At 40.4% G+C, this 19,692-nt stretch overlaps 1 protein-coding gene across 1 annotated transcript; it reads left to right on the plus strand.

Annotated features, from left to right (window-relative positions):
- The first annotated feature begins 1 nt into the window (after nucleotide 1).
- LOC144648163 (uncharacterized) lies at nucleotides 2-18,999 on the plus strand. The gene is made up of 11 exons (XM_078507791.1): nucleotides 2-2,609; nucleotides 3,220-3,411; nucleotides 9,172-9,193; nucleotides 9,323-9,400; nucleotides 10,286-10,347; nucleotides 11,850-11,921; nucleotides 12,456-12,554; nucleotides 14,686-14,820; nucleotides 15,976-16,069; nucleotides 16,918-18,263; nucleotides 18,596-18,999. The coding sequence occupies exons 1-11, from the start codon at nucleotides 6-8 to the stop codon at nucleotides 18,794-18,796; spliced, it is 4,905 nt and encodes a 1,634-aa protein (XP_078363917.1). The 5' UTR covers nucleotides 2-5; the 3' UTR covers nucleotides 18,797-18,999.
- Nucleotides 19,000-19,692: the final 693 nt, after the last annotated feature.

Below are 19,692 nucleotides of genomic sequence, written 5' to 3' on the forward strand. Positions count from 1 at the left end.
CAAGAATGGAACAACAACTGAGAGAAAAACACCGTGAACTAGAAAACTCAAAAAGATTATCAATTGAAATGATACAACGGCTAGCAAAGTTGCACGGAGAATTGAGGGAGGTGGAACAACAGCTGAGAGGAAGAGATGAACGCGAAGAGGCTTTGCAAAGTCAACTGAGGGACATGGAACAGCAGGTGACAAATGTTCAAGAGCAGTTGCGAGAAAAGGAGTTACAAGAGGCCAACTTGCATGAGCAGCTGAGGGAGCAGAAGCAACTAGAAGAAAACTCAGAAAGACAGTCGAGGAAGATAGAACAAAAGATAAGAGAGATAGATGAATACAAAGAGACTTCACAAAGACAACTAAAGAAGCTGGAAAGGCTATCGACCGAGCGTGAACAGCAGTTGACACATTTCCAAAGACAGTTGCGAGAAAAAGAGTTACAAGAGGCCAGCTTGCGTGAGCAGTTAAGGGAGAAAAATCAGCAACAAGAAAACTCGCAAAGTCAGTTGAGGGACATGGAACAGCAGGTGACAAATGTTCATGAGCAACTGCGAGGAAAAGAGTTACAAGAGGTCAACCTGCATGAACAGCTGAGGGAGCAGGAGCAACAAGACGAAAATTTGCGCAGAGAATTGAGGGAGATGGAACAACAGCTGAGAGGAAGAGATGAACGCGAAGAGGCTTTGCAAAGTCAACTGAGGGACATGGAACAGCAGGTGACAAATATTCAAGAGCAGTTGCAAGACAAAGAGTTACAAGAGGTCAACCTCCATCAGCAGCTGAGAGAGAAGGAGCAACAAGAAGAAAACTCACAAAGACAGTTGAGGGAGATGAGACAACAGCTGAGAGGAAGAGATGAACGCGAAAAGGCTTTGCAAAGTCAACTGAGGGACATGGAACAGCAGGTGACAAATATTCAAGAGCAGTTGCAAGAAAAAGAGTTACAAGAGGTCAACCTCCATCAGCAGCTGAGAGAGAAGGAGCAACAAGAAGAAAACTCGCAAAGACAGTTGAGGGAGGTAGAACAACAGTTGAGAGAGAGATATGAACACGAAGCGACTTTGCACTTGGTCATTCAAATACAACTGAGCGACATGGAACAGCAAATGACAAATGTTCAAGAGCAACTGCGAGAAAAAGAGTTACAAGAGGTCAACCTGCATGAGCAGCTGAGAGAGAAAATTCAACAAGAAGAAAATTCACAAAGACAGTTGAGGGAGATGAGACAACAGCTGAGAGAGAGAGATGAACACAGGGAGACTTTACAAAGACGACTAAGGGAGCTGGAACAACGATTAGAAAACTCAGAAAGACTATCGACGGAGAAGGAACAGCAGGTGACACATTTCCAAAGACAGTTACGCGAAAAAGAGTTGCAAGAGACCGGCTTACATGAGCAGCTGATGGAAAAAAGCCAACAAGAAGAAAACTTGCAAAGACAGTTGAGAGAGGTAGAACAACAGTTGAGAGAGAGAGAAGGACACGGAGAGACTTTACAAAGACAAGTGGGGGACATGCAGCAGCAGTTGACAAATGTTCAAGAGCAACTGCGAGAAAAAGAGTTAGAAGAGGTCAACCAGCGTGAGCAGCTGAGGGAGAAAGAGCAACAAGAAGAAAACTCACAGAGACAGTTGAGGGAGATGGAACAACAGCTGAGAGAGAGACATGAACAAGGAGAGACTTTACAAAGACAACTAATAGAGCTACAACAACGATTAGAAAACTCAGAAAGGCTATCGACGGAGAAGGAACAGCAGTTGACACGTTTTCAAAGACAGTTGCGAGAAAAAGAGTTACATGAAACTAGCTTGCATGGGCAGCTGAGGGAGAAAAGCCAACAAGAAGAAAACTTGCAAAGACAGTTGAGGGAGATGGAACAGCAGTTGACAAACTTACAAGAACAACTTAGGGAAAAGGAAGACGAATCTGGTAATTTGCAGCAACAAGTGACTACACTAGAAGGACAGCTGAGGGCAAAAGACCAGGAAATGAATGAAATGGAGACAACCCTGTCAACAGCTCAGCAAGCACTAAGTGAAAATCAACGTCACCAGTCCCCTGACTGGGTCATTTCCCGTGATCAAATTCAACTGACAGATAAACTCCTTGGTAGGGGAGGCTGGGGAAGTGTTGTTGAGGGAAAGTATTGTGGCTGTGCTGTAGCTGTAAAACAAATCCATGAGTTGATTCTTTCTGCTCACAACCGGAATTTGTTTGAACGAGAAATGGACATTGCTTCAAGATGCCGCCATCCTTGTTTACTGCAATTCATTGGAGCAACAAATGATGAAGGAAGCCCTTTGTTTCTAACAGAACTCATGGAATCAAGTTTACGAGCATTGCTAGAGCAGCGACCTCTTACCGCAACAGAAGTCTCAGTTATTTCCCTTGATGTGACACGAGCGTTAAGCTATCTTCACCAAAAGACGCCTACTCCAATTATCCACCGAGACATCAGTAGTGCTAATGTGCTGCTATGGCGACAGGGTGACCAATGGCGAGGCAAAGTGTCAGATTATGGTACTGCTAATTTCATGCAACACACCATGACAGTTGCCCCTGGAGCTATGATTTACATCGCACCTGAAGCACTCACTTCAAATCAAACAGTCAAGGTTAGCTATGTCTTATTTTAAGACATATTCCATCAGTTTACCATGTCAATTTCAGTTCGGTATGTACACATAGTAGAAACAAAATGAGAGATCCACTCGTTGACTCGAAAAATGAGTTAGACTTGTACTAGAATAGAAGATAAAAACAGTAAACTCCATTGGGTGCGAAAATATACACGGATTCGTTCCCAAACATAATCTGCTCCGAGAAGGGAACACTGCGTTTTCCGAGGATGAAGCTCAAGGAAAACTATGAGCTTCGAGAAAAAGACAATCGGCAATAGGATATTTTTTTTTCAGGAGAAACGTAAAAAAAACCACGTTTAACTTTCTCGCAAAAGAAGCTCTCTCACTTGTCGAAATCTCATTGGAAATATGTTTTTAGATATCACTTTTGTTTGACTGGCCAAACAGATGAATCTAGGAAAGGTGTATGCTTTATATCGGATAAAATGAGAAAAAAATATTTTTTAAGGCAAACGGAGGTTATGGTGTTTATTATCCGTCGCTGTTGGTATTGCAAAAGTGAACCGTTAAAACGCTAGCATATTAGAAGTAAATATTTTCATTGTAGTATTGTAACTTTGTTTCAAACTGTCGTTGTCTTTAGGTCGATGTGTACAGTTTTGGCGTTCTCCTCTGTGAAATGTGCATCCAGCAATTGCCAGATCCTGGAAGGCGTGATCAACAAATTGCAATGGTGACAAACCGCCTGCTTCGAGCCCTCGTGCGGAGATGTGTGCAAACAGAGCCTGGGACGAGACCAAGTATGGAAGAGATTATTGAGGAACTTGAACAACCAGTTTAAAGTAATCTGATACGTTTTTCTTTAGGAGCTTTTATCATAGTGGAAATGGTTTGACCAGTTAAAGCGTGATTTAAGAAGCTTTCTAGCAAAATCGTAATAGAAATCAATAGCATGGCATTTTTGCAACATGCAACCTTAATTTCTCCTGTGGAGACGACTGTAATCCAGGCTATGCCACCTGATGGAAATAATTGTAGAACTGTAGGAAATATGATATTTTTACATAACTGCATAAATTTCAATTGCACAAAATTATGTCTATGCTTTGGATAAAAGCATCCTCAGAGACCCAGGGGCAGTCAATCCATGCAAGACGAAGTGAACCTGGCAAAGTCGGCGGGATGAAAGCTTACAGTACAAGACAAGGCAAAACAAGACAAGTTTACAGTTTGCAATACAAGGCAAGGTAATTGTAAAATGTCGTTCCTTTTTTCCAGTGTTAGTTCGCCTCGTCCCGATTACAGTCCCCATGTGTCTGAAAATCATAATGAGTAAAAAGTAAAGACCCTTGAAGTATTTAGTATATAAGCATAACCAGGAGCCCATTACCCGGAGCGTGCAACTTCCATTATATTTGTACAACAGCATTTTCAAAAGTAGAGTTATTTTGAGCAAAGCCTTTCCCAGTGAAAATTGTTGTTTCCGATGAAGTCAACTACTGCTTTGCGAGGAAATACTAAAAAATCATCACTCGAGGAATGCTGTCAAAAAAGACCAAAGAAGATTCCTTGCATGTGTCCGCCATGTTAACTTCCCATTTGGACGAGGTACTGTAGTTATGTATCAACATTCTCTTATGAAGGGAAAATCATGTCTAGAAATACCTTTTCTTGTGAAAACGCCGTTTCATAGACGTAGTATGGAGGTTGCTCGCTCCGGGTATTGGGCTCCTGTTATAACCCAGCTGCTCGCCACTTGGCAAACTCGCAATCTGATTGGCTATACGGGTACCTACTATCTCTCGATAGCCCTTGGAGCACGTAAGTGGTTTTTCATGAATATGGCTGAAAAATATTACCAAAACCGTCAAAAAATTCAGTTTTGTCGATATTTTATGTTTGGGTTTAATAAAACAGCTATTAAAGTTAAGCCAAAACAATTAGTCTAGTCATTCTCAGCCTAATAGACCTCTTTAGCTTCGTTTGTTTGTTGTCCCATTGTAGACCACGTGATGTCACACTTGAGAATTATCTCTTTAAAACTCAAAAAAATTCTCGTGGAAATGAGTGAATAATTTCCAGATAGACAAAGGAACAATTCTCTGGAGAACATCACATGATCTACAATGGGCAATTTACATACGTAGCTGAAGAGGTCTATTAACGACCATGATAGTTGATTCCAGGCTGTGCGCTTTTTGAAGGATATTTAATCAGTTCAGTATTGGTGAAAGATACTTTGTGTAAATTTCCGGTGGGAAATTTTATATCTCGCGTTAAAAAACCTGTAGAGCGTCGGAAGTATACTGAACTGAAGTATAACTACATTTATACGCCAATGAAATTTAGTTACACAGGAAAATAGACTTCAAGAGCCGATTCAGATTTGCAGCGATAGCCACACCTGTTACACCACGTCTTACTTCAATCAACGTCAACGGTGACTGTATCTGCTATATATCTGTTCTATATGGATTAATTGGACCAGATTTCATAATTTTATGATTTCATCTGCTGATTTGACCTTATCTCGTATATCAGGTGCTCGGATATGTAACCGGATCCCAGTTTGCTCACTTGAAATTCCATACTGCATGCTATACTAAGTGTGGGTTTTGGAACAAAATCAAATCCCTCAAGAGAGTGGGAGTTAGTGGGGTCCAACAACATAGTAAACCCATCAGAGTTGGCAGCAAGGTTTCTTATGAATAGACTGATGAAGGAATGCTTTGATAAGGTCTACTTATTTCTTGTAGTTTACTTGTGTGGGTCAATACTACCAAAAACAACATGAAATAGTATAAGCTTGCCCCTCCAAAATTTACAAAAGAAAGCCTTTTGCCCAGCTCCAATTAATAAAAATCCACGATCTCATTCGACTCCAAACTTTCTGTTTTCAAGTGGTAATCTACCAATATTTTTTATTTTTCTTTATTGCAATACTTCTAGTAAACACAACTGTAATCCAGGTCTACCCTTGTATTAAAAAAATTGCACTTATTATGTATGCTTGTTATTATTGTCTTTTCTTTTATCATATTGTTTCTACTGTTTAATCTAAAGCGAATAGTCCACCACTTACACTGGCATCCATTACTTTTAAAATACTTATTTTTCAGCCATCCAACTTGTTTACCTTCTACTAAAGTTTATACATTGGATCGCCGGATTCCAATTTTTTAGTTTAGATCAAACTTTTGTAAAGAATTATAATGGTCTAATAAACTGTTTTTGTTGGTCTGGAGCTGATTGGTTGTAATGCACGACACTGAAAATACGTTTGTACTTTGAATTGTGTACTTCTATCTGGTTTTTGGTTCCCATTAATGGGAGGCGCAGTGGCTTAATGGCTAGCGCGCCGGTCTCCGTAGCGGACGTTCCGGGTTCGAGCTCTGGCTGGGGTCACTGTGTTGTGTTCTTAGTTACGACACTTCGCTCTCATCGTGCCTCTCTCCACTCAGGTGTATAAATGGGTACCATTGCCATAGTCTTCCTAACGTTGTGTGGCTCTCTGCATTTAATCGTCCCACGACTAAATAATGCTGGGGGGAGGGGTAACCCTGCGATGGACTAGCAGACCCTCCAGGGAGTAGTAGTAACATTCCTATCGAAACCAGGATAAGCCCCGGCAGTACGCGCCACTTGGCTTGAGGTTGCCCCCTTTTTACTAAGAAAGCCATGCAAACAGGCTTTTACTACCACATACTCTGGTAGTCATTGCAATTCCCCTTTTTTTGACAAACGACATTTACCCTTCTGTGGGTTAGCGGAGAAGGAACTTTGATAATTTGTGAGGACAAGTTTCAGTTTTTCCGGCAGCGCTTGTGGTTCATTATGTCAATTCCTTCAAAGCTCAGTAAGTGGCATTGTGGAGGGAGCAGCCCTTAGGGACGGACCATTATTTTCTTGGAGGGGGGGGGGGGGTGAAACAGTTTCCTCTGCAAACTTTTTTTTAGTTTATGCACCTTTGCAAACCTTTTTTTTTCGAAATTCTTACTATTTTTTGTTATACTGACGTTGTTGCAAACAATATATTTTGTCTTTCCAGGCCCTGCAAACAATTTTTTTCAATATCTTTCATCCCCCCCCTCCAAAAAAATAATGGTCCGACCCTTAGGTAAATTTTCTCCTTTGCCCTACTACATTTAACATTTTCTAGCAGTTGCCGAATGTTTACAATTATTTGCCTAAATAAGTAGTTCGGATACCTTTTCATTCATTTTATGAAAAAGCAAGTCCTTTTTAACCGATTGCAACAAAATGCTCTAAGGAATTTTTGACTATTGTTCCGCTGTGTGAAACGGTCCCAGCGACGAATTAGCGGACAACAATTTACAAGAATTTCAGAATCGCACCGTTATAGGGTTTCGAAGTCTACCGTCTTAGTGCTACCGACCTCCGTACAAAACTAGGACGAGATAACCTCTATAGATTAAACTGAAGCTTAGCTATGCGGCCAGATTAATTTAAAGATATTCCAATGTAAATGTAAAATGCCAACTACCGTAAGAATAATATAACAGCAGAATATTACCTTTTCCTTTTTTAAGCGATGCGTGTAATTGATGACGTCATCGCTTTATGCAGAAGCCGATCTAGGCCTTTCCACAAGTTTTGGCAACTTTTCATATTTCAAGCAACTTTTTCTCCTTCGAACAACTTTTTCCCTCTCGAGCAACTTGTCGCATTTTGAGCAATTTCTAGACCAAAGATCTCCGAAGATCATCCGAGTGTTGTTCTAAGGCCATACGAACGTTTCCGAAGATTGACGAAGTTTGCCGAAGATTTTCGAGGAACATCTTGAGACGTTTCAACTTTCGGCTCATTATGTTACAAATTCGTCAACAAACATGACGTCATCAATATCTTCACGATTTTTCTCAGTTAAAGAAATCCTTGTTACTATTTAATTATTTAGGTACTTCTATCTGTTCTATTGCTGTAAAATTGCATTATTTGAGACCCTTTCTGAAAAGTCATCGTTTCTGGATGCATTGCGTGCCGTTTGAAACTGAAACGTGACGAAGCAGGTGATCTCACCGTGACGGAGGTTTCCGGAAAGAGACTGGAATGATTAAAATTAGTCCATTACATCACTTGTTCCAGGAATAGAAACATGAGAGCGAGGCAGGGAAATTCCCAGTACTTCCTCTCAAAATGGACGCGAAAATTCGATGAAAACGCAAGATACAGCGACAATGGCCTTGTTTACAACGTGTTAGCTGCAAAATATACAGTACAGTATGGCAGAGCTAAGGAATAAGTATATACTTCTCCAGGATCGTGTGGGACAAACAGTAGAGAGAAACATGTTAGTTCTTGGCCTTTCTACGAAATCATCACCTACACAAAGTTCCCTGTTTTAGCACAGGGAGAGCATAGGGTTTTCTGAAACAACTATATAGTCACAGTTAGGTGCTTCCCCCCGTAGGGGAGGGGGTACTACCGGGTTTAGCGGAGTCGGGTTATGGTTTTTAGGCTATTTTGTCTTTAACGGGGTATATATTTTACCTATTTTTGTCTTAAACGGGTTATCTTTACATGGACCAATGTCAAACAGGATAGGCTTATATGCCTGCAGAGGTGTGAATTTATACAAACTTAGCCACAAGCCGAATTTTCAGAAATTGATTTCGGCATTGATACTTAGCTTAATTCACGATTACAACAGAGCCAGTGAGGTACTTGTTTATAGTTAGACGGGGTATCACTGAAATTGCCATTCTGTCTTAAAGGGATTGTGTCTTGTGTCACGGCTAAGTTAATTTTATGTTATGAAATTTTGCCAAACGCCCGCTATGAAACTAAATGTTTGCAAAGAAATTAATTCTATGATTCTAAATGACAAAACCATAGCTTCATTGCAGCCAAATGTGTCTCCCGGCGTTATAATTTAAAGTTACAAGCAAACAAGATTAACTTTGAAAACTGTTCCGCTGGACCATTTTTCAAAAACCCGTATCGCAATCCGTTTCAATCTTCGTCACTTTTGGCCATCCGTACCATCTTTTGCATTTGGTGTGTTATTTAAATATCCCTTCACTGTTTTAAGATGTTATTTTATATATTTAAACAAATTTGGTGGTCAATTCCTATGCCTAAGTTTGGCTAAAATCCATGACACGGTCCCTTTAAACAGGGTCCGAAAATTTAGAGATTCGTGACTTAGACAAACCCGAAATTATGTCGAGTGCCCCCCTCCCCACCGAGGTGCTCCCACCCAATACTCCCTTCCTTAAAAACGTTTACGCCATAGCACGTTAGCGCATAAGTGGTTTAGCAAACGACATGCCACAAACAAACCACAAAAGTGCAGTCTGCACTAACGACAGAAAGAAAAGGCCGAAATAAAACTGTTAGCCGTCCTCTATTTGCTCGTATTATTTTTTAGTTCGTAGTTTATAACGTTTTGTCGCACTCCTTACACATTTCGCTTCAAACTCTTACAAACTTTAAGGCACCGACCGGAAGTGGCTTTTGACCGTTGTGAACTTCTTGATATAAATACCGGTATAAATACATTTGAGGTCGATTCATGCGTGAAGCGCCTTGCTACTGGGTAATAATGCATTGTGTGACACTTGTTCTTCATCAGCAAGAAAATGGCCGAACACGATGTAAGATGGCGCTGGTGTTTGGAAGTTTCTGTCGATTTCCTGTTATTTCTGTTATTTCGTCGAAGGTTGTATTGGAAATCGCCACTGATTTAGTTTCTGTCGACGTAAGAGCGTACTGGTAATAAACAGGGAACAGTGTTGTAATCATGTACTTTGGAGAAATGCTTCCGAAAGGCAAGAACAAGAAACTAACAAAGTCCTCAAAAGGTACGTCGTCTTTCCTTGCTTGCTTTTAGCTCTTTATTTTTCATGTGATGAAAATGTTAGCAGTAGGGGTAAAAAGCAGTCTCTAATACATTTTCGTCCATTTCTCCATCGCTTATTAAATTATTCTGTCTAGTGACATTCCACTCTTTAATCCGCGATGCTTCATTGCGTTCAACGAAGGAGAACGCAAGCCTAATCATGCAAAACGAATCGAAACTTCCTGTTTACTCTTTCGACGAAAATTCCTCCCCCTCCCTGCCCTTCCGAACATTTTTCGGCGCCTTGTTCTCGCTTTCATGCACAGGCTTACGTCATAGATATTTTCAGGTTTCCAGAGAGAAGATTAGGGCTAGAGAAACTGGGCTTCGGGCTTTGTTGATTTCAGACCTCCAATAAATTATCTTAGAGCTCCAAGTAGCGAAACCATAAAAGCTCCTCTTTCCACGGTCTTCAGAGCTCCCTGGATAGGGTGTCTTCATTGCGTTTGGTATAAAAAGAGCATCAGTTTTCGATTTTAAATCCTAATAGGGTCACGTCAGGGTATGTGGTTAAAGAGCCTGTGCAGCACACACCTCATCCTAAATTTACTGGAGTCCCCCTACCAATCCCCACCCCACCCCTCCCTATCACAGATTTAAGACTTGTTAATTCTTTGATCAATGCTGGTATGACTATCCAAATTGTTTACAAGGCTAGTACTACGGTAGAAGGGCAAAATTTATTGGCCAATGTTTTTAACAAGCAGTTACCAAGGGAAAAGCCCTGGGAACGAGGTTGAAGCAGAGCTAGCCTTCTTCAGGATCAGTACTGTTATGAAAGGTTTCTTTTTTTTTAATTATCCATTTAACTGCTGATTGCTGGTGTTATTTTGTTTATGATATCTAGAAGAGGAAATTCCTTTTAATGCTGACCGCTTCCGAGGAGAAGGCGTAAAGTTCAAGTGCAAGGTCTGAACCTTCTTCGTATTTAATTTTAATTGATTTTATTTTACAAGCAACATGAAATCTAATCCTTATTAGCTATAAATTTGTTATTTCATAGAAGCGTGGGAACTTGCAGGTGCTCATTGGTAGTAAGCCTTCTACGCAGATTTCCTTTTGGCTTGTCACGCAATCTTTTCTCTCCATCCAGAGGGAAAAAAATTGCGTTACGGACCAAAAAAACGTCTGCTTAAACGGCAATACAAAAGCAGATCGCCTGGACGGCGGAACAATCAGTATTGTTATATCCCCCAACTAAAATGTAGTTTTCTACTGGACGAGAACGTTTCACGCGACACGTGACACTCAGAACGTTTCACGTGACACTCAGTATGTTTTACGTGACACGTGACACTCAGAACGTTTCATGTGACACGTGACATTCAGATCGTTTCACGCGACACGTGACACTCAGAACGTTTCACGTAACACTCAAAACTCCATAACTTGAGCGCCCGAGCGACAACAGCTTGAACCTTGGCCTTACACGTCATCAGGACGTAACTCAAAATTATTGCTGAGCACTTTTTTAGCGAATTTATGTTAGAAGACGGAAACTCGTCTCAGACGAAATTCTGTCTGACGAAATAGCCTAATTTAAATTTTTGGACGTCGAAACAAATCATGACTAAGACAAATAGCTTATCATTCTATCGGCAAAAGCCGTTGCTGCAATTCTTGTTCCAGTCTTTTCCCGTGTAGCAAACAAATGCAGATTTGTCATATATTATTAGTTTTATTATTTTTTTGTGCATTTTTTTAAAAAATTAACGGTATTAAGGTATAATTGTAAAATCTTGGCGGTTTCATGTCTTAGAAAGACTTTCCATCCTTTTTCCGTCGTTTTTGACTGGAAAATGAACAAATATTGAAATTTAAGCCGAGAAACTGTTTCTTCGCCGGAATCATATCAGACGAGTTTCCCGTCTTGCACATGTCCAATTATATAGACTAACTGAGTCGGAACGTCTCTTAGGCCTCGTCCAGACTAATTCGGATAAATTTGAAAACGCATCTGATTTTCTCCAGTTTGGCCAACCATCCACACTAAATGGCGTTCTCGGTCACCGAAATTAACGGAGCTTTTCGAAAACGCGGGTCTCCAGAGTGGAGAATTTGAAAACGCCGGCTAGGTGGTGTAGTGTGCATGTCCGAAAACGGAGCTTCTCGAAAAACCTGACGTCAAATTGTCATGTGATTTTTGTTAATAGCTCTGCACGCGCGTTATAAAATCTTGATCAATTTCCCTCGCTGTTCTCTGGGCAACGTGAAATCGTCAAATTCTGTTTTCAAAAAGGGTTTTAGTGTGGACGGAAAACATTTTATCCATTTTCGGATCGAAAACTCCGTTTTCAAAGTTATCCTGATTAGTGTGAACGACACGTTCTCTTGGACACACGACGACCTGATTAAGGGCCGTGGGACAAAACTCCTTTTTTCAATATTCCTTTTTCTCGCTTTCTCTGTAGCTTGTAGGTGCTGTAGATGTCAGTAGTGCGGAAGGCGATGCCATGTGCGTCGATGCAATCAAGACTTTGAAGGTAGGTTTCAGTCTTAAATTAAGTTCAGTTAGCAAACTGATTGAGAGATTTTCGATAGATTGTTTTAAAATTACTTCGTATTGGTTGAGATAGTGGTCCGAGTTTTTTTCCTTTTATGCTATCATAAAACTGGAAAACCAAAGTAAACGCGAAACTCAGTGGAAACAGTTCTAAGGGACGTTAAACTATTATACGTTGGGAACGTTTTTCTCTTACTCCTTTTGCATTTTGTCCATAAAGGGGACAAAAACATGATTGTATGTTGATTTTAAGATTTGAACTGATGTAAGGCGCCTTAGAACTTTTAGAAAATGTGCGCTGTATTAAGCTTTTTATTATTATTATTTATTATTATTATTATTATTATTATTATTATTATTATTTTATTATTATCATTATCATTATCGTTATTATTTTTATTATTATTATTATTATTATTATTATTATTATTATTATTATTATTATTATTATTATTGTATAAGAAGTCATAGGAATTTTTTTTAAATATCTTTCTTGACTTGTTTTGCGATTCAGATACAAGCAAAATTGAATAAAGATAGTGGCGAACATAAGCAGAGGATAGTGATGTATGTCACATTAAATGGTATCAAGATAGTGGATGAAAAAACTCAGGTGGGTGTACCTAACCAACAAGAAATATCACCTGTCCTTCCTTCCTGTTCGCCATAAAAGGTAAAGTCTGTGTCAGAGCCAAGTGGCCCATACAGCCGGAGCTTATCCCGGTTTCTGTGGCATTAAGCGATTGGGAGTACTGCTCTCTCCCCCCCCCTCCCCCCTGGATAGGATGCTAGTCCATCGCGGGGTTACCTCCCCCAGCAGTAAATTTGCCGGTGCACATTTATACACCTGGGTGGAGAGAGTAGACTGTCCACAGCCTCTCTATTTTTCAACGCAAAAAAAGCGAGAGAATCGGTAAACGCGAAGCGCTGGGGAGGGGGATCGGGCGGGAGCGTGCGAAGGGAGCGAAAGAAAGCCCCATCCCCTCGCACTTTCCGTTTTGCGCTGGCGTCCAGTTCTCTCACCGTTTTTTCCCAGCGCTCATTCGATCGAAAAAATACGAAAAAAAAAGAAGGCTGTGGACAGTCTAGGAGAGAGGCACTTTGAGAGTTAAGTGTCTTGCCCAAGAACACAACGCAGCGCCCTGCAGCTGGCCAGGCCGGAGGTCGGAGTCTAGCGCGCTGACCACTAGGCCACCACGCCTCACACTGTTATACACAGATACAGTAATCTCACAGTTACCACAGGCTCTATGGGAGATATAGATCGTGTGACCTTTGTTCATCGCTCAACACTCACACAAGTTAACGCTCAACAAAGGTCACACGGTCTATATCACCCATAGAGCCTGTGTTACCTGTGGTTATTTCTGGAGAATTCTCACCCCACATCAGCATTGGAACATTGTTAGTGTATTCTAGATCAGCCCAGAGCACCATAGCCATCACTAACCACTCAAGAAAACCACATAAATAATTACTGTCCCTCCTAAAATCCTATTGTTCTCCTTCTGTGTAATATATCGACGATTGCAGCCATGAACTAAAACATCAGTGTAAAAGCGACTGAAATCGTCGATGTAATGCAGAGAGAAAAAAAAGGGGTTTTAGGAGGGTCAATGCTCACAGCATTATTGGGTATATTGCAGGCAGCTGAGGCCGCAATAATGCTTCAGTAATTATCTATTAACCACTAAAGACTGGACCTTATCCAAGCCCTTGTATTAAACTAAACTGGTGCTCTCGCCGGTGTTTCTGGTTTGCACACATAATATCAAATAAGCATAACTCATCTCACTTCCATATTGACTCCAGTTTTCGCATGGATTGCTTGACGATCCAAGAGGACTATCGTATTTACTCGAATAAGCGCCGCGGCGCTTATAAATTTTTCGCGCCTCAAGTGCGGCGCTTATTCGAGGGCGGCGCTTATTTAAAATTTGGACGCCACAAACAATCTTATCTTTTACAGTAATTGAAAATAGCGTCTTTTGATCGTCAGTATTTGTCTCTTGCTGAGACAGAAGTGGCGCTAGCTGTCGTGACAAAGTTTGCGGCCTTCACAACATTTATAGAACTACGTATGGTAAGAGTGTTGAATAGAAAAACTAATGGGAGAGCGATAAAACAATCACTCATAACTGCAAAACATCGCTTTTGATGCAAAGAAATGTTCAAGCTTGTTTTAGAGTTGCTTTTGTAGTGCCGTTTTAAGTTAAACGAAATTCTTCAAATAAGCACCGCATCGGGACTGCGGCGCTTTTTCGGGGGCGGAGCTTATTAACTTTTTTGTCCCAAATGCGGCGCTTATTCGAGGGCGGCGGTTATTCGGGGGCGGCGCTTATTCGAGTAAATATGGTAAGTGGTACAGAACAGTTCTTATAAGGGCCTCTTTACATGAGAGCCGAGATGAGTTTCGTCCCGGGATGAAAAACATTTCATTTTACATGAGCGTGTTCATCCCGGGATAAGTCGTCCCGCCCGAGTTGAATTCATCTCGCCCGTGCTTACATAACATTACATTTCATCCCGGGAAGGACTGTTTACATGGGGTTTTTCGTCATGTTTCATTCCGGGATGACATTTCATCCCGGTGTTTCATCCCGGGATGAAATCATGTATCATCATGTAAACATCAACAAGAAAATGACCAGACACCGAGATGAATTCATCCCGGGACGAAAACTCTCATGTAAAGAGGCCCTAAGATGCGATTCAAATAATGCTTTTCTGATATATTTTTGCAGGAAGTACAGCATGATCATCCACTCAAAAAAGTATCATACATAACCCCAGACCCAGACGACAAGAATATATTTGCGTGGGTTTTCAGTCAACCTGGCCATGGATACAAGTTATTTGCTGTAAAGTCAGAAAAACCTGTAAGTAAAACTATTTCTTTTTTGACGAGTAATGCGTAACAACAAGTGGCGTAAGAAATAAACACCTTAACTCTACCAAGATTTATGTGATGTCTCAGAAGTGCGGTGGCCTAATGGTTAGCACGCTGGACTCCGGATCGAACGGTCCAGGTTCATGATCAAGTCCTGGTCCGGGTTATTCGGGTCACTGCGTTGTGTTCTTAGGCAAGAAACTTTACTCTTATAGTGCCCCTCTTCACCCAGGTGTATAAATGTAAGGGTACCAGCGAATTTACTGCTGGGGGTAACCCTGCGATGGACTAGCATCCTATCTAGGGGAAAGTAGAAATACTTCTTGCCGCTTCGTGCTACAGAAACCGGGATAAGTTCCAGCCTGATGGGCCATTAGGCTCGAACACAGACCAAGTGATGAAGTGAAGTTATAGTTATAGTTATAATTCATATTCTCTTGCATAGATTTAACCTTTTACCTGTTTAGATTGGTTATCGCTTACAGAAATAGCCTAAGAGGCAGCATATTGGGACAATTAGATTTATCATCAGTGGCATGCTGCTGTTTAAACACTGTCCAACGGCGCACTTCTTGATTCGTCAATTCGAAAAAAACGTTTTACAAAAAATGAAAAGTGCCACAAACCGAGCAAAACACTTTAAAAGTGGCAATGGTACAGTACCTGTCTTCAAGCCTACTAGGCTCTTCAGCAGGGCCGTAACTAGCAAGAGGCAGGACGAGGCACTTGCCTCATCTAGATTTTAACCCAGAATTAAAAACAAAATATGTTTAGTTGTGAAAATAATTCCCAGTTGAACAAGGTTGTTTTATTTTTCAAGAAAAACCTTATGAAAAATGTTTGAGAAAGAGTTTCAGAGCCTCTAGTTCTCCCAGCGAGATTTTGCTTCGTCTATGCTTTTGCTTCGTCTATGCCAAAGCTCTGATTACGGCTCTGGTCAGGACAGCGATTAAAAGTATTGCCAAAACCCCCGGATGGGATGTTTGCCATTGCAGGCTACACCTAGCATGTCTGATTTTCCTAGCAAGTCGCCCACAATACAATGGTCCCAGTTAGGGCTCAAGCTCAGACGTCCCGTGTCCAGTTTACGAAACATTAGCCAAGGTTATCGAACCTTAAAAAATTGTTTTGAATTCCTCGACAGGCTACTGTTCTCAATGAGACAGTGTTTGAACTTTTTCAAGTTCGGTTTGCAATCCCAGAGCCGGCTGGACTCAATTCATCTCAAGCTTCAAATGGTAAACAATATAATTTATATTTTGCAACCTCGTTGTTGTGTCTTAGGCCAAGGCCAAACGTCGAACTTCACATGAGACGAACTAAACTGAGCGAATTAAGTTCATGATAAGTTCCACGTTTGACTCAGTAAAGTTCGTCCGACTAAATTAAGATCGACCAACACGTTCTATTCGTCTGCTTTAGACGGATAGAACGTGTGAAGATCGAATGTAGGATAAACGTCGATCTTTTCATGAAACGAACCAAATGAATAAACTTAAAATTTGTATGATAATGTATTTTTAGCCTCGAAAAATTCGTTCTCGCTGCTCTGAATTTGGTTCGACGGTCAGTTCGACGAATCATGTTCGACGTTTAACCCAACGGTCGAGCTTTACCTGTTTGGGTCGACCAAAATTGCAATTTAGTTCGTCTCATGTAAAGTTCGACGTTTGGCCTGGGCCTTTAGATTAACTCACACGTGCCGATTTCGGTGTACTTACCACCTAACTTTTTCTTAAAAGTAATTATTGACAGTTCCGGAATTTTTAAGCACCGTAGAGATAGGAAGCTAAAGAGAGTTTTGAGATATCTTAATAGGATAATTTTTGAAATTCGCTGTTTGCATGCATGTTTCCAGAAATAACCCAATTGAAAATTTACCAGTAGACAAACCAAACAATTTCCGGAGGTACACGTGTAAACCGCAGTTTGTTATGTTCATGCGTGCCAGTTTTGAAAGGCAAAGGACAGGAACCTGTTGTAAACGCGGTAAATGATTTACCAAAAATAAGGAGTGGCCAAGGAGTGCTCCCCCGGGCCCCACCCCCAGATCCGCCATTTACATTTTTTGGTCAACTTTTTGCAGCACTGCACCATTCCGGTGAAGCTTCTTTAGAGGAACAGCTGAGAGGACATGTTGAACTAAGAAGACAGTTGAAGGATATGGAGTCACAATTATCGAATTGTCGAGGACAGTTACGAGAAAAAGAGTTACAAGAGGCCAGCCTGCATTGGCAGTTGATGGAGAAAAATCGACAAAAAGAAAACTCACAAGGACGACTGAGGGAGGTGGAACAACAGCTGACACATTTCCAAGGACAATTGCGTGAAAAAGAACTGCAAGAGGCCATCTTACATGAACAGCTACGGGAAAAAAGCAATCAACAAGCAATGTCACAAGGACAATTAAGAGAGTTGGAACAGCAGTTGACAAAAATGGAACGACAACTTACAGAGAAAGACCTTGAATTAGAAAATTCGGAAAGAGCATCGAATGAAAGGGAACAGCGGTTGACATATTTCCAGGGACAATTGCGTGAAAAAGGGATACAAGAGGCCATCTTGCATGAGCAGCTGAGGGAAAAAGACCAACAAGAAGAAAACTCCCAAAGACAGTTAAGGGATCTGGAACAGCAAATAAGAGTGAGAGATGTACACGAAGAAACTTTACAAAGACAACTTAGAGAGATGGAACAACAGTTGACAAACTTACAAGAACAGTTTAGAGAGAAAGATGTCGAAACTGTTGGCTTACAGCAGCAAGTAACTACACTAGAAGGACAGCTGAGAGCAAAAAACCGGCAGGTGAATGAAATGGAGATAACTCTGTCAACAGCTCGGCAAGCACTAAGTCAACGTCAACGACAGCAGACCCCTGACTGGGTTATTCTTCGTGATCAAATTCAGCTGACAGGTAGACTCCTTGGTAGGGGAGGCTGGGGAAGTGTTGTCGAGGGCAGGTATTGTGGCTGTGCTGTAGCTGTGAAACAAATCCATGATTTGATTCTTTCTCCTCATAACCTTAGTCTGTTTGAACGAGAGATGGACATTGCTTCAAGGTGCCGCCATCCTTGTTTGTTGCAATTCATTGGAGCAACATATGATGAAGAAAATCCGTTGTTTGTAACAGAGCTCATGGAATCAAGTTTACGAGCACTGCTAGAGCAGCGACCTCTCTCTGCAACAGAAGTCTCCATTATTTCTCTTGATGTGGCACGAGGGTTAAGCTATCTTCACCAAAAGAAACCTTCTCCAATTATCCACCGCGATATAAGCAGTGCTAATGTGTTGCTATGGCGACAGGGTGACCAGTGGAGAGGCAAAGTGTCAGATTATGGTACTGCTAATTTCATGCAACAGACCATGACAGTTGCCCCTGGAGCTATGATTTACAGTGCACCTGAAGCACTCACTTCAAATCAAACAGTCAAGGTTAGCTTTATTCAGTTTTCTATGAAAGCTTTCTCTCTGGGAAGTCTTGACCAAGCTGCATGTCGAACATTAGACAAATTCTGCTGATGCTTAAAAAGCAAACTGTAAAACGCAATTTTTTTTTAAAAAAAGTGGGAAATCCTTTGGGATATGGTAGGATAATCGCTCGCAAAAACATCGATAATTATAGCTTATATGTGTTTTCCATAGATGATAAGCAACCTTAATATTTGTATTTTATATATCAGTTTAAATCGTACAGAATCTGAATGAAATACAGTAAATTTCGTCAGTGAAGAATTGACACTTTTTATAATTGTTGCTGTTTTTAGGTCGATGTGTACAGCTTTGGTGTTCTTCTATGTGAAATGTGCATCCGGGAATTGCCAGATCCTGAAAGGCGTGATCAACAAATTTCAATGGTGGCAAATCATGTGCTTCGAGCCCTTTTACGGGGATGTGTGCAAAGAGGGCCTGAGACGAGACCAAATATGGAAGAGATTATTGAGGAACTTGAAGAACCAGTTGAATGACATGTCATAGACACGCTATTGGGTTCAAATGTAGTTTTGGTACGGATTTTTAACAAGGGCTTTTAAATTTAGGAAAATGATCACTTAGGATATTTTGAAGAATATAGTTTATAACAAGTTTTGAATGAGGTCTTGTTATCGTTTAGTTCAGGTACCATAAATCTCTTAACACGGTTTTTTGATTAAATATAGAAGAAGTAGAGTCTTTTTCGTTCTGCTAAGTAAACTGCATGGATCGCATTTGAACAAATTCAACGGACATTTTTTAATGACGTTAGCATAATAATAGCCCCAGTAGTACTTTGTTCAAATACGAACATGCAAAACATGCAGTAATGTAGTATTTGAAAAGGAGGACCGTGAGGTTATCCCTATTCTAGGTCCCCTAACTAACTAACTAACTAACTAACTAACTAACTAACTAACTAACTAACTAACTAACTAACTAACTAACTAACTAACTAACTAACTAACTAACTAACTAACTAGCTAGCTAGCTAGCTAGCTAGCTAGCTAGCTAGCTAGCTAACTAACTAACTAACTAACTAACTAACTATACTAACTAACTATACTAAACTAAACTAACTAATTAACTAACTAACTATACTAACTAACTATACTAAACTAAACTAACTAATTAACTAACTAAACTAAGTAAATTAGTTAGTAAACTATAAAAAAATATATTTATACGGATACAAAATAGTTTATTATGTTTATAGAAAATGTAACATCTAAAAATTTAAATATGAACATCATACACTGATGAAGCGGCGGAAAAATATAATGTCTAGGTATGAATGTTCATCAACTTTTTTTAAACTCGTTTTAAATCTAATGATGTCGATATCATGTCCAAGTGGATGATTAGATAAATTGTTCAAGTCTTTGTTAAT

The sequence above is a fragment of the Oculina patagonica genome, chromosome 4, assembly GCF_052425735.1.
Source record: "Oculina patagonica isolate OP01 chromosome 4, crgOcupat, whole genome shotgun sequence".
Classification (NCBI taxonomy): domain Eukaryota; kingdom Metazoa; phylum Cnidaria; class Anthozoa; order Scleractinia; family Oculinidae; genus Oculina; species Oculina patagonica.

Coding starts and splice junctions, on each gene's coding strand:
- LOC144648163 (XM_078507791.1), top strand. CDS start 6: ATGGAACAACAACTGAGAGAAAAACACCGTGAACTAGAAAACTCAAAA. Junction 12,555..14,685: donor TAGTGGATGAAAAAACTCAG/GTGGGTGTACCT, acceptor ATATTTTTGCAG/GAAGTACAGCATGATCATCC. Junction 18,264..18,595: donor CTTCAAATCAAACAGTCAAG/GTTAGCTTTATT, acceptor TGCTGTTTTTAG/GTCGATGTGTACAGCTTTGG.